Here is a 26555-nt window from a genome sequence, read left to right on the forward strand (position 1 = left end):
TACATACTGGGTTTTAAAGGGTGAGTATGAAAAATAAAATATCTCATTAATAATTTTTATATTGAGTTCATGTTGTACTGATAATATTTTAGACATACTGGATTAAATGAAATATTAAAATAATTTCACCTGTTTGCTTTCACATTTTAAATGCTGCAATGGTTCTAATATTTTGTCCCCTCAAAAACTCATGTTGAAACCTAATCCCAATCCCCAGTGTTGGAAGGTGGGAATTAATGTGAGGTGCACCCTCGTGGATAGAAAACTACCCTAACAAAGAGAGCCTTCAGGAGTGGGTTGAGTCCTCTGCTCTTCAGCTGTTCGAGGTCACAATAGTCCTCATCCCCAAAGATGCAACAAGGAGGTATCATCTTGGAACCTAAGACTAAGCTTGTCTTCACCTCCTTTCCCCCACCCCTTGCTGCTTTAAAATGTCAAGAGCCCAGGATACAAATTGTTCCTGAGTGTCAAACTGTAGCATTTAACCAAGATCCTTAAGGTGGGGTGTTGTCACTCTGGTGTTAATAAATAAACCTGATGACTACCAGCAGCAACCTATAAACCATTAAAAACCTCTATGCCATGTTGTTTGAACCAAAACATGAATTGAATGGCAAGAATGTTGGACAGATCAGTTTTGACTGAGGTGGCAGAAAAACTGAATTATGGAATTTTTTTCTGGAGAGAATATAATGCAAGCTATAATTATGTGTGTGTGTCTGTGTGAGGAGCTCATTGGGCAGACATGGACTAGCATTAACTAGGTAGGAGCCTCTAAAAGGTGGCTGCATATTAGGCAACTTTGTATTGCTACAGCAAAATACCCAAGACAGTGTTACGGTTTATATCTAGATGTCCCCCAAGAGCTTTATGCACTCCTTGGCAGGGCTTTTAGAAGAGGATTTGATCCTCGAGGCACTGTACTCATTGTGAATTGGTCCACCGATGAGTTTATAGCTAAAAGTGCTGTTAGGAGGTGGGGCCTGGTCTGAAGAGGCCCATCATTGGAGGTGTGACCCAGAAGGGGATATCTTCCCCCAGCCTCCTCCTCCCTCTGCTTCCCAGCCACCAAGACATGAAGGACTTTTCCTGGAAGCAGCCCCTTCCACCATGTCATTCTGCCTTGGAGCCAGCCGACAATGGACTGAAACTTCCAAAAACCATGAATCCAAAGAAACTTCTCCTCCTGTAAGTTATGGGGCTAATATTTTGTCCCAGCAATGGAAAAGTGACTTAGACAGGTAGCTGACTTATAACATTTTTATTTAGCCCACAGTTCTGGAAGTTCAAGGGCATGTCATTAGCCTCTCAGGTCTCAGCTGTATCATATCATGGTGGAGATGTGTGTGTGTGTGTGTGTGTGTGTGTGTGTGTGTGTATGTTTGTATGTGAAGCTTATAATACCAAACAGGCAATCAGAGGAGAGACTGGAATCCCATAATCCCTTTTAAGGTCAGAACCCCGATAACTAAGAACTTCCAGCAAGGATCTACTGTACCTCCCAAAAGTTCCACCACTTCCTAATAGTGCCACCCTAGAGAGCAAGATTTTAATCATTGTGGACTATTGGGGGACATTCAGACCATACCCAAACCATAGCAGGTGGATTCAGAAGAACTTTGATTACTTAAATATTTTTAACTGAATTTTGTACTTCTACAAAACCCAGTAACAATAAGTGTCGGGAGCAATTCTACATAATTTTGAGGAAAAATCATTTCACAATTAAAATTATGATTTGGCCTAGTTCTCCCGCCTACAGGCCAGCTATGTCATGTGGGGACATAACTCCATCTTCACTTCTGGTCACAGCTAAAACCTCAATGGTCCAGTGATAAAGTGATACTTCAGGGCAATATTACACCAGCTGAGGGCTGGGGATTTAGCTCAGTGGTGTCACTGCCTACCTCGAAAGTGCAAGGTCCCAAGTTTGATCCCCAGTACCAAAAAAACAAAAACAAACAAGCAAAAAAAGATTACACCAGCTGAAAACATCCCGGGGAGGAAAATCTTCATAGCATAGTTCCCGCTTGTTCCAAGATTTTTGCTGCTGCCCCTTGAGTCATCTGTTACATTTGTGTCTCCCGATCTACTGAATGAAGGTGCAGCAAGCTCGGCGGCTTTTGTCTTTGCTGCCCAGAGCAGCACTAATCAGGCCCAAAGCTCAGCTTCTCTAAGTCTCATTTTTCTATCTTTTCTGTCTAATCAATTAATTCACCTTGTGCTGTCATGGCTCACAGGAGACTTGTTGCAGAGGTTCTAGTAACGTCCCCTTTCCCTGCTCCCTACAAATAAGATTGGGAAATGTGTGTCTATAGGACCTAGGGCATAGTTGGAGGACAGAGACATACAGTGACAGTTAAAGACAGCCTAAAACTGTGTGGCTTTGTGTTTTCCATTGTGAAATGTCCCTGGCTAAGAATACTTAGATGCAATCTTTTAGGATTTTTTTCTTTGTCAGGAAAAACCAGTTTAAAGGGAAGTAAAGTGACACGTGTGAACCTGGAGGGTATTATGTTTTGTGAAATAAGTCAGGCACATAAAAACAAATAGCACAAGTTACTTATATGTGGAAGCTAAAAAGTTGATCTCATAGAAATATAGGAGAATACTGTTACAAGAGTCTGGGAAGGGTAGGGGTGGGGTGGGATGGAGAGAGGATGGTTAGTAGGCACAAAGGCACAACTGGATTGAAGGAATAACTTTTAATGTCCTGTACCACAGAAAGATACTATGGTTGACAATAATTAATTGTATATTTCAAAATAGCTAGAGAGGATTTTGAATGTTCCTATCACAAATGATAAATAGTTGAGGTGATGGATATGCCAATTATCCTCATTGACAAATACTGAACTATGTACCTCATAATTATGTGCATTGTATATCAGTTTAAATATATACATATATTTTTCTTAATTGTATACAAATATATGTACTTTTTTTTTAAGAAAGAAAGAAGTAAAATGTAAACCTCAGCCTGTCATAAAAATACCTGCTGCTATTCATGTTCTGGGTAGAACAACCTGTTTGGATTAGGAGGGTGAAGAAGATTTCTAAACAGTAGCTATCACAATGAGGGCCGGGATTTGGGTCAGTGGTTTCACCACCTGCTGTGCAAGCGCAAGGACCTGAGTTCGATCCCCAGTACCAAAAAATAAAAATAAATAAATAAATAAAATTAAGCCAATGAAACTTCCTTGACTATTTGTCTAGAAAATTAGTACATATTTTGACTGTTTTGAAATTCATATTAACATTTAAATATCTTAGGATAATTGACAACTTAATAAACCCATTCCATAGGTCCTTTGGAATTGAGGATAATCACCTTTTAATCTGTGGGAGATCTGAATTCTAATTTATAGACAATGGATTTGTTAAAGTATGGCAGAACCAAACAAGGATCCCATATTAAAAATTATACTCCAGCTGGACATGGTGGTGTGCATGCCTGCAATCCCAGCACTCAGGAGGCTTAGGCAGGAGTTCAAGGCCAGCCTGGGCTACATAGTGAGTCCAAGGCCAGCCTGAACTTCACAGCAAGACCCTCTCTCCAAAAAAAAAAGCAAAAACAAAAACAAAAAAATAAAAATTAGTGAGGTCTTCGGGTGCTGGCAAATCGGGCCCAGGATGCAGAGCGGCTGTGCCAGACGGTGCATCTGACGCAAGCTCGGGTGGGGTAGAGAGTAGGGGGCGGTAGTCGGGGGTGGTGGGAGAAGGAGGCGACGAATCCCTTATAAATGCTGCCCAAGTAGGACCCGAAGCCCAAGTTCCAGGAGAGTGAACGAGTACTGTGCTTTCATGGGCCTCTTCTTTATGAAGCAAAGTGTGTAAAGGTTGCCATAAAGGACAAACAAGTAAAATACTTTATACATTACAGTGGTTGGAATGAAAATGCTGTGAGGCCCAGGCGCTCTGAAAACACTTTAAAGACACATGAGAATATTGTAGCCCTTTTTCCTGTTCCTGAGGGAGCTCCCTCAGTACACCACCCCCTCCTGACCTCTAGTTGGGACGAATGGGTTCCAGAAAGCAGAGTACTCAAATACGTGGACACCAAACTACAGAAACTACAGGCAGGTCCTCCTGCCTCAGCCTTCCAAGTAGTTGGGATTGCAGGTATATGCTACCTCACCTGACTTACAGGGATGGCTCTTATTACACAAAAGATATCACGTTTAGGCCTGGGGATTTAGCTCAGTGGTTCTGCCGCTTGCCTCGCAAGCACGAGGTCCCAAGTCTGATCCCTGGTACCAAAAAACCCCCAAACATACCACGTTTTAAGATGGGTCTGTAGACCACAGGGTATGGTTCTGCCATTGTCAGAGAGACACTGTTAGCCCTCTCTTTCCCACATCAGGATTTAAGGACTTTCTTGTGTAGAGCCTTCAAAGCCCCCAATGTACCTTCTCTAGGTAGGAAAAGGTATCCACTTTGGGTGGATACAGCCTCAGGACCTACAGATTAAAAAGCAGAAGAGCTTGGAGAAAGGCCTGTTTCCTGTATTATAAAAAGGTAGGAGGTGAATACTCTTTCTGTCGGGCAGACACAACTGGGATAAATGACTTGGCAGGCAAAGCCCAGCCTGCATTTCCACTGACTCTTTCCTCAACAGGTAGCTTTGTGGAGTGCACAAATGGCAGAACCATACTCAATGGCCCTGGTCTTTTTGTTTCTCTTCATGACTCTGCTCTTGTTGCACCTGCCTGGATAATCTTCCTAGCCTCTACATTCCATCTAGAAAACTCCTCCCTATCCTTTAAGGCACAGCTCCAATGTTGCTAGGAATCTCCCTGCTTCCCCATCCTCCACTATTTGCCACTACTTTCACAGCCTTCCAGGCTGGACCTTGACAGCAGAAATCCCCTCGTTAGCTTTGCCTCCTTCGTGGGCATCTCAGGCCTGACACACTGAAGGTGCCACATTCATGTCAGTGAAAGGAACATCTGTTCAGTTATTACAGCACTAGCTGATGTCTTTAGAAACTTTTGACTAAAAATACCCATTCTTTGTAATATATTTATATAAATATACAGTGATGCCTCAGTTCACAAACATTTCTGTTTACAAACAATTTGGTTCACAAACAAAAGCATTCAGCAAAATTTTGCTCCCATTTGAAAATTCCATATCAGGTGACAAACACTACCATGACCATCTTCCCCACACAAACTCAAATGCAGCCATCTTCCCCAAAATCATAAAACAAATTAGGTTTGTAAATCAAGGTACCGCTGTGTATGTATTTATATTAAAATATAATTATACTTTAACAAGATAGTATATGAAAATTTAAAAATCATTTATAACCAGAGACCTAATTTCTATTATAAATCATTATATGATCATATATATATTATAACCATTTAAACCAAAAACCCAATCAAATACTATTTTTTAACATGTTATATCCTTCCATATTTTTTTGTAAGGATATTTCATTTTTACAAAAATACAGCCTTATAACACTTCTTGTTTGTGACTATTTTTCAGGTAATAGACCAGGAACTGTTCTCCATACTCATACTGGTGTTTTTGGTTTTTTTCTCTTTTCTCTTTCAGTGGTTTTATGGTATTCAATCACATCGTTTTGGCATTATTTTCTTGGTTTTCCCAATTGCTAAATATCTAAGTACCTTGCTTCTATTCCTTTTCTGGTGCTTTCTGTTATTATTGATTGATGGTGATGCTGGGGATCAAACCTGGGTCTCAAGCATGCTAGACAAACACTCTATCACTGAGCTACAGCCCCAGATCTACAGGAATTTATTATTATTATAGAAGTGTTATCATTATCAGTAGTATATCCTGTGTCCATTTGCCTCGATATTGTCTTAAATAAATTCATATAAATGAAAATTCCAAAGAGTATGCCCATTTAAGTCACTTTTTAATAGATAGTGCAAATTTAGCTCACAGTACATTCTCTGTGCATGTCTCTCTCCTCTAATTGACTGGGCTCAGCAAGTCCAGTCTGTACCCTATTCATCATTACCCAGTGCTGAGCTCAGTGCTCTGCAAATAGTTTGTGAATGAATAATAAATTGAATAACTCAAACAGGTCTTTATTACAAGAGTAAAGCAATGCCATTGTGGTCCTAAAGGTCTACAGTTGGTACTTGGCCTCTTCAATAGATCTGTTGCCTACTTGGTAATAATCTTAAATTTTTTATTTCTCAGAAGGGATTATTTTCTATACTATCCTGAAAACAAAAAATCATACATTGGAGGAGAGTTAGTGCTAGGCTAGATTTCTTTTCAGGGCTGTGTTTTATGATTTACATTCTAACTAAATGTGTGTCTGGGTTGGGCCTTAGAAATGCCAAAGTAAACAGAGAAAAAAGAATGCAGAACTAATCAGTGGGAGCAAAGTTTGAACCTGGAGCTGAAGCAGGGAATTTCCCTCCCAGAGAACTTGTTCCTTCCTTTCCTGACTTACATATCATTTTTAAAAAAAAAGAATTGATCTTCTCCAGACATATGAATAATGCAAATTCATTCTGATACCACCATGCTTTATTTTATTATGATGATGTTAAGGCACAGAATTTAGGTAACTTGCATCATAGCAATAGAGCAGAATCATAGAGCAGAATAATATTTCATGCTAATAAAAATAAAAAGAATGCCCCTCAGAAAATCTGAAAAAAGCAAGGTGGAGTGACTAGTTTTTGTGGATATTAAAATATATTACACATCTACTGTAAAATACATAACCCCTTATGATCTAATCACCTACCAAAGGCCCCCCCCTTTAAATGCTGTCACAGAGGGGATTAGGTTGCAATATATGAATTCTGGGGGATGTAAACATTCAGTCTATAGCACTGGTGGCATCTAGAAGCTGAAAAAGGCATACATTTTCCCCTACAGGCTTCAGATGGAACACATCCTTGTTGATTTTGTCCCAGTGAGACCTGTGATGGATTTCTGACATAAAGAACTCCAAGATAATACATTTGTCTTGTTTTAAACCACTGAGTTTGTAGTAATTTATTACAGCAGCGAAAGCAAAGTAATACAGGATCTACACAAGCACATTCATACTTCATAATCCCTTTGCAGGTCTAGTAGACATACTTTCTTCTCATCCTTTTGTAGTATTTTCAAAGATCCCTTGAGTCTCACTGGAATTGATGTGAAGCACAGGATTTGCAGAGATGTGTTGCACACGCCATATCCTAGCAAGGGAGGAGCCCTTTCCAAAAGGGCTGGCCCACTCTCCACATCACATTTAGTGGAGGTTGGACTGCACGAGAATAGCCAGCGCCAATCAGTTTTGAATTTAGAGTAACACCACAGTTTGCTTGTGGTGTTAAGGCCCAACACTGAGACTACTGTTAAGAGTTACTGGATGATGAGCTGTGGAAATCCAGGAGAGAACAGTGGTGTTTACATATGGCTCTTCCACATAAAGACAGCCTCTGCACATACAACGGCCTTTACAGTTTCTCATGAATACTTTACCACTGTTATTACTGTGTACACAATCTGTTATGTAACCACTATGTCCCATTCTAAACTTCATTCAGCATCAGAGAACATTTTCTCTTTACCTTCTGCTTTATGTGCATAACATCAAGATCGCTGGCCTGGGAGCCTTAGAAGGGTGCAAATTAAGTCAGATGAATGTTGAAGGAGTGAATGTGTGTGAATTGTTTTCTTCATGGAGGATCTCAATGTGTGCTAGGGCTCTAATCTGACATATCCCTCCTGCTGAGGCAGTTAATGAGGTTGAGGGGACTGGGATCCCCAGACCTTGAAGCAACATTAATTTGTGCTGCTGAATAAGACACATAACTCACTGCAACATGGGTGGAAAAAGTAAAATGCTTTATAAATCCTTTCATTATCATTATTCTTGTGGAGTAAAGAAACGTCAAGATCATGTGGATAATAATGCCTTGGATTTATGTAAAGTGCACATTTACTTTAGAGACTGATTTTCAGTAGGAGTTTCTCAGATCAATGAAATTGCTGTGAACCTCTTGACTTGCAGCTAGATGTTGGTATATTGCTATAGTCTCATGAAATAATATACGATAGAGATTTATGTGGGTCCAATAGCACTGCAGAAGCCAATGTGGAAAGAGTAGCTTACTGGCGGTTCCCTGCCCCACCAGGACAATCAGCACCAGTCTGAGGTGCAGTGTAAGTCAGGTGCTAGTGTCAGGCCAAACCTGCTCCATAACATGAGAACTGCATTTATTATAGAAAATGAAATACATTTAATACAAAAGCACACGTGCTCATTGTAAAACATGATAAATAAATGTAAGAGTGTAAGAAGTTTCTCTTTACCCCCATCCCTACCCCTCAACTCTACAGATGGCCACTGTCAGGTGCTTCGTAGCTAGGTTTCAAAAATGTTTCGACAAAACTACACACGTATATGCCTATTTTACAAAAATGGAATCATACTGTACTATTATTGTTTTAATTGTTTAAATACTTCATGCAAACATTTTGTATATCATTACATGGATCATCTATTAAAATACTTTAAGCAATAGTATTCCATTGTTTGCACATAGTTTACTGATCCTCTAGTCAAAGACTGTTAAATGGTTTCCAGTTTTGTTCTGTTTTTGTCCTCTTAGGTAACCAACAGAAATATCTTCCTCTGTGTACCTACCTGTTTAGTTCCTTAAATTCCTAAAATTGGAATTTCTGGGTAAAACAGCTTGCAGTTTTTTTTTTTTGGTACTGGGGATCAAACTCGTGACCTTGTGCTTGTGAGGCAGGCACTGGAACCACTGAGCTAAATTCCCAGCCCCAACAGCTTGTACTTTTAAAACATATTTCCAGATTTCCTCTGGCAATAAAGTATGAATTTACTGTTCCACCAATGATACCCATTTTCTTATACCTCCTGCCAACACCAAGTATTATGTCTTGTCAAAATTTTCCAAACAGCATCCAAAATACCATCACCACAAACAACAAAAAAGTGACTGCTGTTAGGTTTTGCATTTAGTGAAATTGAATGTCTTGAGATTTCCATTTAAATGGATTATTTCTATAACTTATAATAATTATAGTACTTACAATTTGCAGTAATCAGAAATAAGCATTTCTTGATGTAATTGAGAAGTAAAAAGTACCACAGTCACAAAAAATCCCTAATTTTATTATAAAAAGATATCAAAATCAACTTCTTTCCTTTTTTTTTTTTTTTTGAAACAGGGTCTTGCTGTGTACCCCAGGCTGGCCTCGAACTTGCAGCGATCCTCCTAATTTAGCCTCCCAAGTGCTGGGATTACAGACATGCACCACTGCGCCTGGCCAAAATCAACTTCTTAGGGTATTATAGATTGCATTAGAGTTAAATTCAGTATGTCTTTCATCATATGAAACAGATACAATGCAACACATAAAGGAAATGATTAATAAATTCCTTAAGGGCTCTAGCTTTAGGTTTTTATCAATAAAATTTAGACCAATATTTTCTTTTTCTAAAGTCATGATTCCAGCCCAGAGAAACCACAGGAAAACAAATGGAAATTTGTCTGCACATTTGACACATATGCTATTATTTGACTAGCCATATATATTTCACACTCAGTAAACAGGGATCATATAATGTGACATGTTATCTGGCTGCATGCTCTTATACACAGGTAAAAATCCTATTAAATTCCTCTTTGTCCTTTCTGAACACATAATGGCATCTAGAAGAGGGCACAGAAATATATAAAGCAATGGACACTGACTGTCAAATGATGCACAAATGCAATTACTTTCAGTTCTGTGCATTTCCAGTGACAGGCAGCTGCACATAGCAGGGAACAAACCAGCACAGTTCTCAAAAGTGTTGGCTCACTGCAGCTAAACTCCTCAGCATGGCACCCAAACCAGCCATCGGACTGAGAGTTGCTTCTACCTGCCACACAGAAGACTGCTCATTTCTAATTTGTAGGCTACACTTTCAGAATCATTATACTTTCCTTTTACCGCTTCATTATCTGAGGTAATTATATGAAAGTTTGCCTGTTAGGGAATATTTTATAGCATAATTTACATAATTACTCATGCTTAAAAGGCCATGGGACTTAAAATATGGATAGTAGTTATAAAGATTTTTCCATAATTTCATATCCAAGGGTGTGAATATCACCTATTCTTATTTTCCTGATGTTTGCCTACTTGCCATAAAATTGTGCAAGGCGTCCGCAAACTTTATAGCTGTGTTATATTATAAATGAGACTTTATACATACTGATAATGTGAAATGAGAAAAAAACTGTTGTTTTCTTTGCAACAGAATACAAAAAGCTTTTGGGGGGGGCTACTGGGGATCAAACCCAGGGGTGCTTTACCACTGAACTACATGCCCAGTCCTTTATATTTTATTTTTATTTGGAGAAAGAGTTTCACTAAATTTCCCAGGCTGGCCTCAAACTTTCCATCCTCCTGTCTCTGCTTCCCAGAATTCTAGGATTACAGGTATGTGTCAAAACATCTGGCATAAAAAGCATCAAGTACTAGAGGTATTCTTGAAAGTTGCAAAAGTAGGCTTGACAATCACTGGCTATGCCCAATTTGAAGTCAGAGAACAGTACCTAATGATCTCGACCATCATTCTGTAGCTCCAGGAAACTCAAAATCCACCAACTCAAACTCCCAATATAGGAAGTATCAGAACCTTCTCTAAGGTTCACCTTAGTCATCCTTTTGGTTAGAACTCTGTCTCTAGGCCAATTCTAAAAACTCTTAACTTGTTATCAGTTGGCAACACTTGGATACGAGTAGAAAAAAGGTTCAGTAGTGGAAATTTTCTCAAAGCCATCAGGAATATCACAGCTCAAGAAAACAGTAGACTGGGACACTGACCAGTAAGACAGTTAAGAGACAAACACTACTAAATGGAAGACACCTAGCAGATGGAGCAAATAGGCAAACAAGATAAAATCCAACTTTAAAATATTATATTACATTGACACATAATATTATGCAGTTTTACTATGAGAAGAACAAAGTGGTGGTATAGGGAGTTGGTTGCTGGTTTCCTAGAGGTTCTAAGCACAACTTTCAGGAAACAGGGTGAAGGTAGGAATTGAGATAAACCTGCACATAAAATTTGTAGTTACTGTTTAAGCAAGAAGTCACAGTGAAAGGAAATTTCCACTCCAATAAAGGAAAGTTGGACAATCCCCAAAATGCCGATGTGGCCCTCTATTTTAACAATATTCTCTGGTATGGAGAAAGAAAAAGTAGAAAAAAGTTTTCCAACTTTGAAAAAGTTATACAAGCCATTAACTTTATTTTTATGGATTTCTTAAATCAGATGCTTTAAAAAGCCCACTAATTAAATCTGCCCCATTATATAATATTATTATACCAACCAGATTTATATAATCATTACTCTTGAAAGATAATAAATAATAGATTCTAAGATCTAATTGTAATCATTAATAGACTGCAATTTAATAGTGAGAATAAAGCTAACTTCTCTAAAGAGCTTGAATCCTCCTAGTAATTTGAAGAACTGTTTAACTTAATATGTAAGAAAAATCTGCTTTGGATAAGGTACTGCTTTTTGAACCATCTATCAATTCTTGAAGAATAAGGCACACAATCACTACCATGATAAGTCATAAATCTGAAGACAACAGATGGCACATGTGCCACAGCAAAAGCAAGTGCTCTAGGGTATTTACTTTAATAACAGAGTAACACACAACTTATAAATGTAAATTTTAAGCATTTAAATTTTCCTTCTCTAAAAATGTTAAATCATTTCAACAGAAGATCAATCTGAAAGAACAAAGGAAAAAGCAAACACTTTTTCCTAGGCCTATTTTTTTTTTTTTTAAATATGCTTTTTATCTCAGTATCAGGCAGATTTTAAAAAATGACTTAATTGGTATATTTTAGAATAGAGTGTAAGCAAATTGATAGCAACTAAAATAATTTTAATGGAACAATCTGGAGTTTACATTTGAAATGACATTATTGGTCATTACTTTTTGTGTGAATTCAAATTCAAGTATCAATATTTTGGGGGTTTTTTTGGAAACAGGGATCAAATTCAGTCCTTGCGTAGTATCAGTATTTTTTAATGCTGGGCTGGGGATTCAGCTCAGTGGTTTTGCCGCCTGCTACGCAAAGACTTGAGTTTGATCCCCAGTACCAAAAAAAAAAAAAAAAAAAATTTAATGCTATTTATAACAAATATTTTGTTAAATTTAGTTATTTAAAACACCATCATGAGCTTCTTGGGCAAAGATACTAAAAAAATACAACTTCAGTGAGATTAACTACAGCAAACATGTTATAATAATTTCCTAAATTGATTTTTGGAATCATAATATAGAACTGTTAGTTATAGTCTTTTATGAATATATTTTGCAAGTGCTCTGAGGTAGATTTTGCCAGTAACCCATGAAGCACTTTGCAAATTAAATTCAGTAAGGATCAATATAAATTAAACAAATACATGTTAGTCCTCTCTATATATCTTATTCATGATCTCAGTTATTTTGGCCATTTCACTGTTTCAATATCTCAGGAAAATGTGGATACGAGTATAATGCTAATTATCCATACTAAATTTGAGCTTTTCATCAGGAAATGGACTTACAGGTATACTCTAAGACTAACTGGATGCTAATCTAACAAATCTATTTAGTAACACCAGGTAAACACAAAGAGTAATGAAAATATATCATGAAATCAATGAAAGTCTAATAATGTACTAGAGGGACATAAAAGAGAAGTAGATGTATAACAAGTATAATTTAAAAATTATACATGTTTCTTGAGCCAAGAGGAATCCAGAATCATAAAAATTAAAAAGTATAAGTACCTAACTTTGATTTTAAATTTTTGTTTTAATGTGTCTACCCTTCACATTATCATCAACTGAACCATATGCTTCTCCAAGAATCATATAGTTACTTCAGACATCGATACAAAGTCCATGTTTTGAAGATATCTTTTGTCTCGTCCCTGTTAAATACATAATGAATGAACAGACGTGAGGTAAAGATGATGTGGTTACTACATAAAGCCAGAATGGCACAGGAGAAGTTTTTCCAAATGGGCATATCCATAAGCCATGACGAATTCCATCTCGAATATGGTGTGAGGTCCAGGATATAAATAGCATCCAGGGAAGAAAGTACCATGAGTCTTTGAGCTTGAAAAGATGCACAGTAAACTTCAGGGTCAGAGCCACAATAGGTATCACAGTAGAACAGTGAAGGAAAGGTCTTTGTGGAAGAGTCAAAGCAGCCTAGGTGGGGGAAAGAGGAAGCAAGAACTAGTATTATTTCCTTCTTGGAAAAATAATTTATAGCTGCTTAATATTTTGATATATCCAGAGTTTATTGGAAATGCGAGGGAAACACACCATCTCAGAATACATACAGTATACCAAAACCATATAAAGCAAAGAAGATAAAAGTGTAAGCAGGATATTCTTTGCATGAAAAATGAAATTAATTTTTAAGTTTCCCACAACATGATCATAATTTATACTTTAAATATATGATTTATGTCTTTAACTAACCATAATTTTACATGAGATAAGGTGTGACATTTCCACACATGTATACAACGTGTGATGAACAGATGAGGTAAATGGCACATCCAGCACCTTAAACATTTATAAATCATTTCTTTGTTCTGGAAACATTCAAATTCCTCTCTAGTAGCTATTTTGAAATATGAAATTAATTGTTGTCAACCACAGGTTACCATACTGACATTAGAAGTTACTTATTGAACTGCAACCCTGTACTATTAACCAACCTTTCTCTATCCTGACTACTTTCTGTAATTTGGATTTTTAAAGAATTCTCTGGGACTTTTAAAAGCATTGGGGAAAATAACTCACAACCAGTAAAATATTCTTTGGTGAATTTTTTTAAAGTGAAGAAGTGTCATTAACTTTTTAAAAGTCATTGCAAAAAATATAATTAATATTTGAAGAAATGAAAATTTTGCTTAACCCCTGAATGGTCCGTGAGATCTTGCTCCCACCTACCTTAGAGGATAATTTGAAGACAGATAATTCGTAACAGAAAGCAAGCTGAGAAGCTGGGCGCAGTGGTGTACATACCTGTAGTAGCAGCAATCTGGGAGCTGAGGCATGAGCAACTTAAAATGACTCTGCCTCAATATAAAAAAAAAAAAAGGGCTGGGGCTGTAGTTCAGTGTGAGGGCCCTACATTTCAATCCCAGTACTAGGAAAGAAGGAGGGGGGAGGGAGAAAGAAGGAGAGAAGGAAAGAAAGAGGAGGGTGGGAAGGAGGGAAGAAGATAGAAGTGAGGATAGTGATGACTGTGTAAATCTGAATCTCTCCACATAGCCTCCAAAAACTTACAGAATAGGAAAGACATGTAGAACTACACAAATCCCCAAACCCTCAGAATAGCTACAAATCAGAGAATGCTCAAACTTCAAATTATCTGTAAGTATTAAAATAAACCCCAAATCAGTGAGCTCTCAAGCTCTCTCACTACCACAAGCCAGGGAAACCTAAGATGGATATGAAATGACCCCTGGAAAAAGGAAGTTCAGTCTAGGTGTGAGAATACTGAAAAGCGTCCTGGTAAATCACAGCACTGACTGCAGAGGAAGAATTTATAGGTGTGCATGACTGAAGGCTTTGAATGGCACTGATTCCAGAAAACGATGGTAAAGTGGAAGGGAAAAGTGCCTTTTGGAGATTGGGAAATAAAGGAAAAAAGTAGTAGCGAAAGGAAAAAATTTAGTTTCCTGTTGCTCCCCCCACCAAAAAAAGGAAAAACAAAATGAAACAAACAAACAAAAAACAAAACCTGGAACCACAGTCTTCCCTCTACCACATTAAAAGAGAAAGTCAGCCATTAGAGAGACCATACCTTGACAGTCAAAGCAGACTACCTTTTAGCTAGGAATCTTATAAACTCACTCCCATCAAACTAGGTTGTTTTTTTGTTTTTTGTTTTTCGGTGGTTTTTTTGGTACTGGGGATCAAACTCAGGACCTTGTGCTTGTAAGGCCAGCAGTGGTGCCACTGAGCTAAATCCCCGGCCCTTAAACTAGTATTCTTTAATGCCCACCTACTGACAACATCAAAGACTTTATTCTGCCCTCTTCTTTTCCTCCTTTTCTCCACATTTTTAGGTATTTTAAGTCTACTCCATCAGAATATGTAATATTCCTGTATTATTATTCTACTTGTCCCCATTTTTGCTTTTAAATTATATATCCATAATACATTCAGATCTGCATCAATCCTTTTTGCTGACATTGCCTGAACCAAGAACACTTCCAAAAAAGGATTCATATAATATCTTAAAGTGAAGTAATGAAACAGACCAAATCTATATAAAGCTACAGCAGGAGGAAAATGGAAAACAGAAAATAGAACAGGGCCAGGGATTTAGCTCAGTGGTGCCGCGCCTGCCTTGAAAAATGCAAGGTCCTGAGTTTGATCCCCAGTACTGAGAAAAAAGAAAATAGAACAAAAATTTTTCTGCTCTTGAGCTCCATTCTTTTTTTTTTTTTTTTTTTTTGGTACTGGGAATCGAACTCGGGACCTTGCGCTTGCAAGGCAGGCGCCGGAACCATTGAGCTAAATCCCCGGCCCAAACAAATTATTCTCTCTCTTTTTTTTTTTTTTTGGTACCGGGGATCGAACTCGGGTCCTTCTGCTTGCAAGGCAGGAGGTGGAACCACTGAGCTAAATCCCTGGCCCACTTGAGCCCCATTCTTAAAAACAAAGGAACACACACACAAAAAACTACACAAAACATAAGAAAACTGTATCACAAGACTCCAAACTATATTAAATATCCTCAAACAATATAATGGGATATTTAAAAAAATCTTGAATCAGAAATTTAAAAATGAATGAAGTTGAGTGTTCTACTGGTGTTCTCCCAGCTACCTGGGAGACTGAGGTAGGAGGATTCTGAGTTTGAGCCCAGCATGGGCAACTTAGCAAAACCCTGTCTCAAAACAAAAAGGGCTGCAGATGTAGCTCAGTGCTCTCTTGGTTCAATTCCCAGTACTACAAAAAACAAACAGACAAAAACAAGCATAATTAAACTCAGCATAGAAAGAAACAAAGATTAAAAATAATGCTATAAATGGCTATGCTGTGATGTGCCCAAGGAACAACAGGGCAAATGAAAGTTTAGTAAGACATATTGAAAAAATACAGGAAACCAACTGAAAGAACAAAAATGAAAAAAGAGCCAAGAAGAATACTGCTGAAATGGAAGACAGGCAAAAAAAAAATTAAAAAATTAAAAAAAGACACAACATATATATAATTGGAATCCATAAAGAAGAAAAACAAAAAAATGGTATAGAATTAATATTCAAAGCTATACCCAAAGCTCCACCACTCGCTCCTAGGGCAGAGGAGGTGAGCCAACCTCAGCACCCAGAAGGAGGCTCCCCACCACCATTCCACTGCTCCTAGGGCAGAGGAGGTGAGCCAACCCCAGCACCCAGGAGGAAGCTCCCCAGCACCACTCCATTGCTCCTAGGGGAGAGGAGGTGAGCCAATCCCAGCTCCCAGGAGGAGGCTTCCCGCCACCATTCCACCACTTGCTCCTAGGGCAGAGGAGGTGAGCCAACCCCAGCACCCAGAAGGAGGCTCCCTGCTGCCATTCCACTGCTTCTAGGGCAGAGGAGGTGAGCCAATCCCAGCTCCCAGGAGGAGGCTCCCCACCGTCATTCCTCTGCTCGCTTCTAGGGCAGAGGAGGTAAGCCACGCAGGTGCCAGCAGCACACCCCCCACCCCCGTGGAAATAAGAAGACACGTAAACAAGTCTCAAAAACAGACTTCTGGATCACCTACAGCAACCCAAAAGGGAAATGAGATGGAAAAATCTGATACTCAACCACCTGGATTCCCCAAACTGGCAACAAAAGAGGATCTGGAAAAAATGAAATCAGAACTAATTTCTCAGATAACAGCAAAGATTGTGCCCATAGTGCAAGACATGACTAATAAGGCTAGAGAAGACACAGATAAAAAGATAGAGGCTCTCAGGAACATGATGGAATCCCAACATAGGAAACAAATGGAATCCATAAAACAGATTCAAACAGATTTCCAGGAGATTAAAAACTCCACTGAAAGTCTATGCAGCAGAATGAGTGCATGTGAAGACAGAATTTCAGATATAGAAGATAAGATTGCAATTAGTGACCAGGAAAAGAAAAATTGCTTTAAAATTGTAAGGGACCAGGAGAAAGCAATCCAGCAGCTGCTAGATGATGCAAAGAAGAATAACATAAGACTGATTGGAGTCAATGAAGAAATAGGACAGAGTGCAGATGACATAAAAAAAACTGTTCACAGAAGTGATGGCAGAAAACTTCCCAAGCAGGGAAAAAGAACTTGACATACAGGTAAGTGAGACATGTAGGTCTCCAACTAGCCTTGATCAAAAAAAATCTACACATAGGCATATAATAGTTAGGATTCCAGAAATCCAACAGAAGAACAAAATACTAAAGTAGTGAGAGAAAAGAAACAAGTGACATACAAAGGAAAGCCCATCAGAATCACAGCAGACTTCTCAGTGCAAACCCTCAAGGCAAGAAGAGCTTGGAGTGATGTAGTTCAAGCCCTAAAGGAAAACAGCCTTCAACCCAGATTGATGTACCCTGCAAAACTATCTTTCAAAATTGATGGGAGAAATAAGATACTTTCATGATAAAGAGAAACTTAGGAACGAATTTCATGAATACCAAACCAGTACTCCAAAAAATTTTAGACAATATCCTAGGAAAAGACAAGGATCACAAACCCAGGAAGCCCAGCAAAATGAATTCGTTGGGTGTGACAAATTAAATGCAAAAGGGGAGAATCCAACAAAAAGAAAAAGTTATGACAAGCCTTTTAAAACTTTTAAGTTCATCTCCCTAATGAGTGTATAATTCAAGCTTGTTATTGTGCTAATTAGTATTTTTCTGATTCTAGTGTTGCACACCTTTCCTTGTGCTGTACTGGCTATTTATCATCTTCTTATGTCTACTTTTTAATTGGGTTGTCTATTAATGAGCTGTAAGAGTTCTTTATATAGTCTGGTCATAGGTTATATGCATTGTAAATATGGTCTGTTTAAGGACTACTTTTCATTTTCACAATGTCATTTAAAGTTCTAAATTTTGATGGAATCTCATTTATCAATGTTTTTCTTTTATACGTCATGTTTTTTGTATCCTAGGAAGTTCTTCCCTACCCTGAATTCATAAACATTTTCCCTTATAATTTCTTCTTAAAGTTTTATAGTTTTAGTCTTTCATATTTAGGTTCATAGATCCTTTCAAATTATTTTTATGTATGGAAATAAAGAGTTGAGGTTAATTTTTTATATACAGATACCAAGTGTTCTAGTGCCATCTGCTGCAAACACTATCTTTTCCTCTGCTCTTGAATTGAGTTTATATTCTATAAAATGTTAATGTTAAATAATCTTTCAAAACTCAGTGGACCATATATGTGTGCTTCTATTTCTAGATTCTCTGTTTTATTCCAATGATCTATATGTCTTTCCTTACACCAACACTGCCTTGATTGCTGTAGCTTTAGAGGAAGTCTTAAAATTAGGTACTAAACGTCTTCCAACACATTTTTTTCTTTTTACTTTTCTAGGTCCTTTGTACTCCTACTTAACTTTTAAATTTCAATATCCAATTCTTCATTTGTAGCAAGTATACACAGACCTAAATTTTTATATATACCTTGTGTTTTCTAATCCTGCTAAATTCAAATACAAGTTTTAAGGGCTCTTAGAGATTTCTTAGTATTTTCTCTGTAAATGATCATTTCATCTACATACAAAGATTTTGCTTCTACCTTGACAATCCTATCCTGATTGTGTCACTTTATTGCCAGATTACTTTGGTTTAGGCCTATGTTTCAAAGTTTAATGGACAGATAAAGAGTAGGCATATCTGTCCTTGTTCCCCACCTTAGGGAGAAAGCATTGTATCTTCTCCATTCATATAAGGCATTTTTGCTGGAAGTATAGAGTAAATGGCTTTAATCTGTTGAGAAGGTTCTGTTCTACTTCCAGTCTCCTGATAGCTTTTACCATGAACAGCTGTAGAATTTAGTCCAATACTTTTCGTCCAACTAGTGACAGGATCATATGGCTTCTTCCTTTCCTCTGTTAAAATGATGACTTTTGGCGGTGGATCTTCCAATACTGAAGCAACACTGCCATCCCTATAATAAAACCACTTTCTACATACTGCCAGATCTGACTTCTAATAGTTTGCTTTGTTAACCAAATTTCTATGTTCATACTTTTTTCTTTTATTATCTTTATCCAGTTTTAGGATTAGCACAATGTTGATTTCCTAAAATGAGGGGAGAAGTGTTCCTTTTGTTTTTTGCTTTAAATGTTTTGATTTAATTTATCAGTTATAATGTACATGAGTCTGTTGTTGTCATATAGGTGGGTTTTCAAGCTAGGAATACACTTTCTTTAATAGGTGCTATTCATATTTTATATTTCCTCCAGTTAGTTTCATTAATTTGTCTTCCAAGGTACTTCTTAGAAGTTGTCAAATTTATTTCAGAAAAGATTTTTGTAATATGCTTTCTATATCCTTTTAAATTCTGTAAAATCTGTGGTAATGTCTCCTAGATCTCGATATTGTAATTTTAAAAATGTAACTGATATTGTGTAACAGGACGAAAAGGTCTAAAGGAGCAGGGGAAGTGGGAGAGGTAGGGGTTAGGAAAGAAGGGAAAAGAAAAAATATGAGAAAAGGAAAAAAAATGGAAAGAAAGTCTTTGCAAATAGCGAAGGGCGGAAGGGGTGAAGGGAGGGCAGGGGAAGGGGAAAAAAAATAAGAACCAAGATACTCATGTAATGGTACAAGATCCTAATGATGTATGTAACTATATTTTATACCTAAAATGTACCAATAAACTTAATGTGTGTGGGGGGAAGCTACACCCAAAGGGAACTCTGAAAATAAGACTTGGGCCTATATATTAAAAGAGTTCAAATTTAAAAATTGACTCAATGATAAACTTCAAGATAGTTTAGTAAAACTATTAACATAAAAGAAACATTATTAAGGACTCTAAGAAAAAACATCAACAAACATATAAAGGCAATATTAAACTAAAATCGAGCTTCTCAAAAACTAAAAAACAAGAGCAAAGAACAAAAAACAAAGTGAGGTAACAAAGGCACATTTTCAAAGTCCTCAGGAAAGAAATTGTGAGCCAAGGATTTTATATTGAGCCAAACTGTTCTTTAAATATCAAGGCTATAATAGTTATAATTTTAGTAATATTATATAGTTCTAATAATAGTAATAAACAGGCAAGAATTCACAGAAAATTTTGTAACCTTCTTGAGGAATCTGCAATGTTTCACTCAATCAAGAAATTACTATGAAAACCTGAACAGAAGGATTCATAGTGAGCATTTAATATATTTAAGTGTAGATAAAATGTGAAAAATAACAGTAGAGACAAGAGTATAAAATACATGAGGGCCAGATATTTAGCTCAGTGGTTCCGCCACATGCCACATGAGTGCAAGGATCCAAGTTTGATCCCTGGTACCACAAAGAAAAGTAATACATAAATACTGTACTTTCTGAGAAAGAAGAGATAAAGCAACTAAAAAAGGGAGGGACGGGGATTTAGCTCAGTGGCATTGTGCCTGCCTCACAACTGCAAGGTCCTGAGTTTGATCCCTTGACCGGAAAAAAAAAGAAAGGGAAAGGGGAAAGAAAAAAGCAAATATGTAAAGGTGCATATCTCCAATGATGAATGTCATTATACTGTACACCTAAAATGTACCAATAAAAGAAAAAAAAAGAATGGAAAAAGGAAAATAAGCTCAATGATTGTCTAGTTAATAGATGAGAGTTAAAAATATTATGAAAAATTAACAAACCAGATCGTGACAGGTTCATTAAGAAGGTAGAGGTCTATAAATATTAGGAAAGTTTTAAGTACAAGAGTAACACTAAATGACCTTCTTAAATAACAAGAAAACTAAAAAATAAAACATCAAAGATAATACTTCATATAGAGATGGAAATACAACAAAAATAACAATACAGCCGGGCATGGTGGTGCACGCCTGTAATCCCAGCAGTTGGGAGGCTGAGCAGAAGGACTGCTGTGAGTTCGAGGCCAGTCTGGGCTACATAGTGAGTTCAGGCCAGCCTGAACCACAAAGGGAGACCCTGCTTCAAAAAACAAACAAAAAATAATAACAATACACATAATCATGACATGAAATAATGGCTGATTTTTGACTAAATAAATCAATGATATCTATAAATGAGAATGTGTTATCTCTCTCATAAAGAAAGAAAAAGACTTTCAATTTGGTTCACAAACTCAAATCTAATTATATGCTGTGTATTTGAAACATACCAAAAATAAAATTCAGAAAAGCTAAGAAGGAGGCAAACAAAGGCATGCCAGACAAATGAAAAAAAAAAAAAAAACAGGGATGTGATACTGCTAACAGGCAATCTGAATTCAAGTGAAAAGTATTAAAAGTGACTTTTAAAAGCCATAATTCACAATGAAGATATGTGTATCTATGTACCAAATAATATAACAATTCTTAGAAATATACATGCAGACACAGAAACACACTAATAGTAGAAGGCTTTAACACAGCACCCTCCAAAACAGATCAAGTGGACCAGAATAAGTAAGGACAGAGAAGCCATAATTAATGAAATAGATCTTAGAGAAATTTACACTCTGGAAGCAGAGAAATGTCACAAAAAATCAGTAAATTTACAAAAGAAGAAATATTACAAATAATTAACAAATACTTATGAATTGATTAAATAAGATAGAAGCCCTTCCCAACTGGAAATTTAAAGTATTAGACAACGTTTGTGTGAAAGGGGTACTACAAACAGAATTAGGGAGTTTCTAAAAATTAACAATGAAAAACGTCACATCAGAAAGTACGGAATACACTTAAAGTACAGTAAGAAGAAACTTTATAACCTTAAAATACCTCACAAGATAACAAAAACAGATGAATTATTTTCCCAGCTAAAGAGCTTTTTGACAAATGTATGTCAAAATAAAGCACAAGGAACAAAATAGCAGATTTATGAGAGCTACATCGTCACCTCTAATGTTCCACAATAATGAATAATGCTTCAGTGAACAACCTTTGTACTATTAGAGATACTGCTTTTTTTTTTTTTTTGGTACCAGAGATCGAACTCAAGACCTTGGGCTTGCGAGGCAGGTGGCGGAACCACTGAGCTAAATCCTGGTCCAGAGATATTGCTTTTATGTTTTAAGAATCAGACAGAAAAAATACTAAAACTTGCATTAATGGCAATATATATATTTTTTTTGCTGTTGTTGTTTTGTTTTGTTACTGGGGATCGAACTCGGGACCTTGTGCTTGCAAGGCAGGTGGCAGAACCACTGAGCTAAATCCCCGGCCCTTAAAAACTTATTTTATAACCCAATCCATGTTAGTAAAAGATAAATCATGGAATAGATTAGAAAGACTGACAAGACTTAATAGGAAGTGCAAGATTTTCAGTAACAGGGTAGAATAAACAAGTTTATAGTAATCACTTAAAAGAAAGCAATAACCTGACATTGAAAAATTAGCAGTTATGCTTTGGATCTATTTAGAAGAAATACTGATTCTTTACACTTTTATGTGTGAACGAACATCTATTTTTATAAAAAGATGCTTTTAAAAAATCCCAATATATTCTTGTTGCTTGGCTGATTTCTGAAATATCAGTAAGGATTTTTCATTAATAGAAAAATAATGAAAAAAGAAAATGACTTTATCATAAATCACAGAAAAAAATTAGTCATGAATATTCAGTTTTGATATTTATTAATTGACAATCATGTGCCATCTTACAGTGAATGTGAAAAAATTCTAATACTTCATTCAAAAATTAAGGACCAGTACTAGCACTATGTTGTATTTTTTATGCATTATCTCATTTAATCCTTATAAACAACTGTATTTTACAGAGGACACTGAGACAAAGAGGTGTTGTGGAGCTAATGGCAAAACTGGGATTTATTACTGGGTCTGACTCTATAGCTCATAAATTCTTAAAGCTAGTACTTGTAACTGGATTTTTCTAAATGCACTATACAAAGTGGGGTGTAGGGACACACATCTGAAGTTCCAGCCTCTAGGGACACTGAAGCAGGAGGATCATTTGAGCTCAGGAGATCAAGACCTGGGCATTTTAGTGAGACTCTATCTAAAGTAAATAAATGAATGAATACACTAAGAAACCTAAATGCTTTTTAAAATGATAGGATAATAAAATTCTAGAGGAATATATTTATGAATCACATTTTAAAAGTAATGCTTCATAGCTTATCCTGAGCTCTGCTAACATTTATTGCTAATTATTTACCAGGCTGTATTACTTAACATATGTTCTTAGGCCTCACAAAAACTCGATGAAAGCCAATCGTGATGATGCACACCTGTAATCCCAGCACTCTGGGAGGCTGAGGCAGAAGGATCACAAATTTGAACCTAACCTGGGCAACTGAGGAACTTAGTAATATCCTGTCTCAACTGAAAAATAAAGAAAAGCTGGAGATATAGCTCAATTCAAAGGTCCTGGGTTCAATTCCAGTAACACACACAAACACATGCACACTAACTACGAAGTAGATAGTAGTATAACTCACACTGTACTGATGAAAATGAAACTTGAGTACAAAATATGTTCTGCCACCACCACACAACCAGGATTCAAACTCAAGTCTTCTCATCCCAGTCTTAAGGAAAACCATTATGCTACTTCCACATAAGGCAAAAAAAAAAAAAAAGTTAAAATTTTTCTTTAATCAGTAATTACTGATTCCTTTCTGGTTAAGTTTCTAAAAAAAAGGTAAGACAACTTATGAGAAATTACTGCTCCTTGACACGTAACAGGAAGAAGTGGTCATTTTTCATTCATTCAACAAATATTTACTGAACACCTAACCAGGTGACCCAGGCACTGTTCTGGGCCAGTGGTTTACAAAGAAGGCAAAGTCTTCACTCTGCAGAGTGGGGTCTATGTTTCTTCCTAAACATTTACAGAGTCTAACCATGCAAAACATTGGCAAAACTTTGCAGTTAGAAAATATTATCTGAACCATTATTTTAAGTTTAGTTCACTTGTGAGGCAGGTCATTGTATAAGCCAAGCCCTTGAATGACCCAAAGAAATTCTTCAGTTTCTCCACCAGGGATTGTATTCTAGGTAGTCCACTGAAACACATGCCTTTAGTCTCAAGAGGGAATGGAGGAATTAATCTCTTCACATCATTCCCTAGTATGAGAATCATGAAGCTATTCCATTTTCGTGGCACACTACTGTACCACACACACACACACACACACACACACACAAGAATTTCAAGTGTAGTCCTAAAGAAAGAATACTGACACAGAAAGAACCAGGACAGTACCAAGAATGATGTCTCTTAATTTAAATTATCGAGTAATAGAGTTTGCTAACAAATGCTCTACAAGCCAGCACTGAACTGTCAGGTACAACTAGTGAGTGCTTATTGCATGTGTGTGCACACAGCACTTTGTGACAGCAAGTAATGTGATTAGCAACATGTCCATATGCATCTTTAGGGAAGTACTAAGCGCTCTGAAAAGCTGAATGAATGAGTTTTCTTATTTTAAAATAAGATAAATCCTGACTCTCCATGATGCTGTGGAGATCAGCATGACAGTGCTAAAGAAATTAAAGGAAAGATAAGAAAACTTAAACACATGCATCTTACCTTTAAAGACAAGGATCTAGCTAGAAAAAAGTGGTCTACATCGATAACAGATGCCAAAAATCCAGCTAAAATTACTTCTCCAAAGTCAGTCTTCTTCTTGACTCCAGTGACTATTGCCCATGACCACATCCCAATAACAGAATGTACTGCATTATCTGAGAGGGCACGGATCCAGTCACTTTGCTGAATTATGGAAAACTGAAGAAGTCTGTCAGCGGCTAAGCAAAATATCCCTAGACCAAAGCTGGAAATAAGAGATTCAGTGCTACAAGACTGGAGTAGGGCATAAGTCTTCTCAGCCTCAGATGCCATCATAAGCAATATGTCAGTATATACTAAAAGCCATTAGGAACAATTTGTTCTTGCTTGCTTTCATTCCCAGTACCCTAAAACAGAGAGAAAAATATTAATGACGATTATAGACTACTATAATATTTAATAAAACAATGTCATCAATAATTTAAAAAATATAAAACCAAGTTGTAGAAACTAGCATCTCTTACATGTTATATACATGCCAGGTGGCCCAAGGATAATCGATTAACTCTGTAGGAATAACAATTTATAAAGTATGAGGAGAATTTCAGAAAGCCCACTGACTATAATTATTACTTTGAGGTTACCATGTCCACCATGTAATAAACATCTATTGTGTCTGTGTACTCAACGATAATTTCCTATACTCAAAAATGTCCCCTTCCTTTGGGAAAACTGCTTACCTCAATACCTAAACTTCAGATGTTCTCATTAGAGTTCCTTATCTTCCTAGTAACAGCGACTAATGTAGTAATGAGGGTCACCCAAATTGAGCCTATCACACACACTCCTTTTGAGAATTTCCCTGAGTGGAGGTGCTGAGGAAAGCTGCTTTTCTTGGAGGCCACGGACTCCAATGCATGACACAGCTTAGAAAAATAAAATCTCAGAGAGTCACAAAGAAAAAACACTAAGTGAATCATGAGGACATCAAGTCCTTGGTCCAATATCAGATTCTCAGAGCCACTCTACTTCCTGCCGTTCGCTCTTCACTTCTAAGCAAGTGCTAACCAACATTTTCTCAATAAATTTTCTATTCATTTGTTCCCTTGATATTAAATGGCAAGAACAATTGTGTTTAGTCCTTACCTGGTAAAGACTATTGAAATTATTTGTCCAGTTAAAGTTATCAATATTGTATAATACTCAAAGTTTTTTGTTTAGTATTATTTGGTTTTAATTCAGAGACTAAAGAATAACTAAATGACTTTAATAAATAAATAAATAGCTTTATTGAAAGTGACTCAACTTCCATTCTACACTAAAATTCTTACACAGCTCATTATATACATTCTAAAATTAATATAAAAATATAAAAGATCTAGCCTAAGAAAGCAACATCAGAGAAAGAGGAACTAAGTTGGGGAACTTAGACTATCTGATTTCAAGTCTTTCTTTTTTTTTGGTACCAGGGATCAAACTCAGGACCTTGTGCCTTATGAGGCAGGCGCAGGCACCACTGAGCCAAATCCCCAGCCCTGATTTCAAGTCTTATTACAAAGCTATAGTAATCAAGACAATGTGGTACTGGTATAAAGATTGGCAGATGAGTCGATGCAACAAAATTGAGGGGAACAGGAGACAGATCAAAACATACATGGCTAATTAGTTTTGTGGGGGTTTTTTTGGTACCGGGGATCAAACTCAGGTCTTGTTGCTTGTGCAGCAGGCGGCGAAACCACTGAGCTAAATCCCCGGCGACCCACTAATTAGTTTTTGAAAAGGTAAGTTAACAGAGAAAGAATATTCTTTGCAACAAATAGTGCTAGAAT

At 36.9% G+C, this 26555-nt stretch overlaps 1 protein-coding gene and 1 long non-coding RNA gene across 2 annotated transcripts; one reads left to right on the top strand and one right to left on the bottom strand.

Moving 5' to 3' along the window:
• Window positions 1-1037: 1037 nt before the first annotated feature.
• LOC147824543 (uncharacterized) lies at window positions 1038-9448 on the top strand. Its single transcript, XR_015442265.1, has 2 exons — window positions 1038-1188; window positions 9190-9448. It is a non-coding gene; the product is annotated as an uncharacterized LOC147824543 (long non-coding RNA).
• Tmem267 (transmembrane protein 267) lies at window positions 6502-25062 on the bottom strand. The gene is made up of 2 exons (XM_021261442.2): window positions 24748-25062; window positions 6502-13240 (listed from the first exon to the last, which is right to left on the bottom strand). The coding sequence occupies exons 1-2, from the start codon at window positions 25060-25062 to the stop codon at window positions 12905-12907; spliced, it is 651 nt and encodes a 216-aa protein (XP_021117101.1). The 3' UTR covers window positions 6502-12904.
• Between the last annotated feature and the right edge of the window lie 1493 nt (window positions 25063-26555).

Source organism: Heterocephalus glaber, unplaced genomic scaffold (genome assembly GCF_053883595.1).
Source record: "Heterocephalus glaber isolate CG9 unplaced genomic scaffold, H.glaber_assembly_v1.0 deba00001538, whole genome shotgun sequence".
Classification (NCBI taxonomy): domain Eukaryota; kingdom Metazoa; phylum Chordata; class Mammalia; order Rodentia; family Bathyergidae; genus Heterocephalus; species Heterocephalus glaber.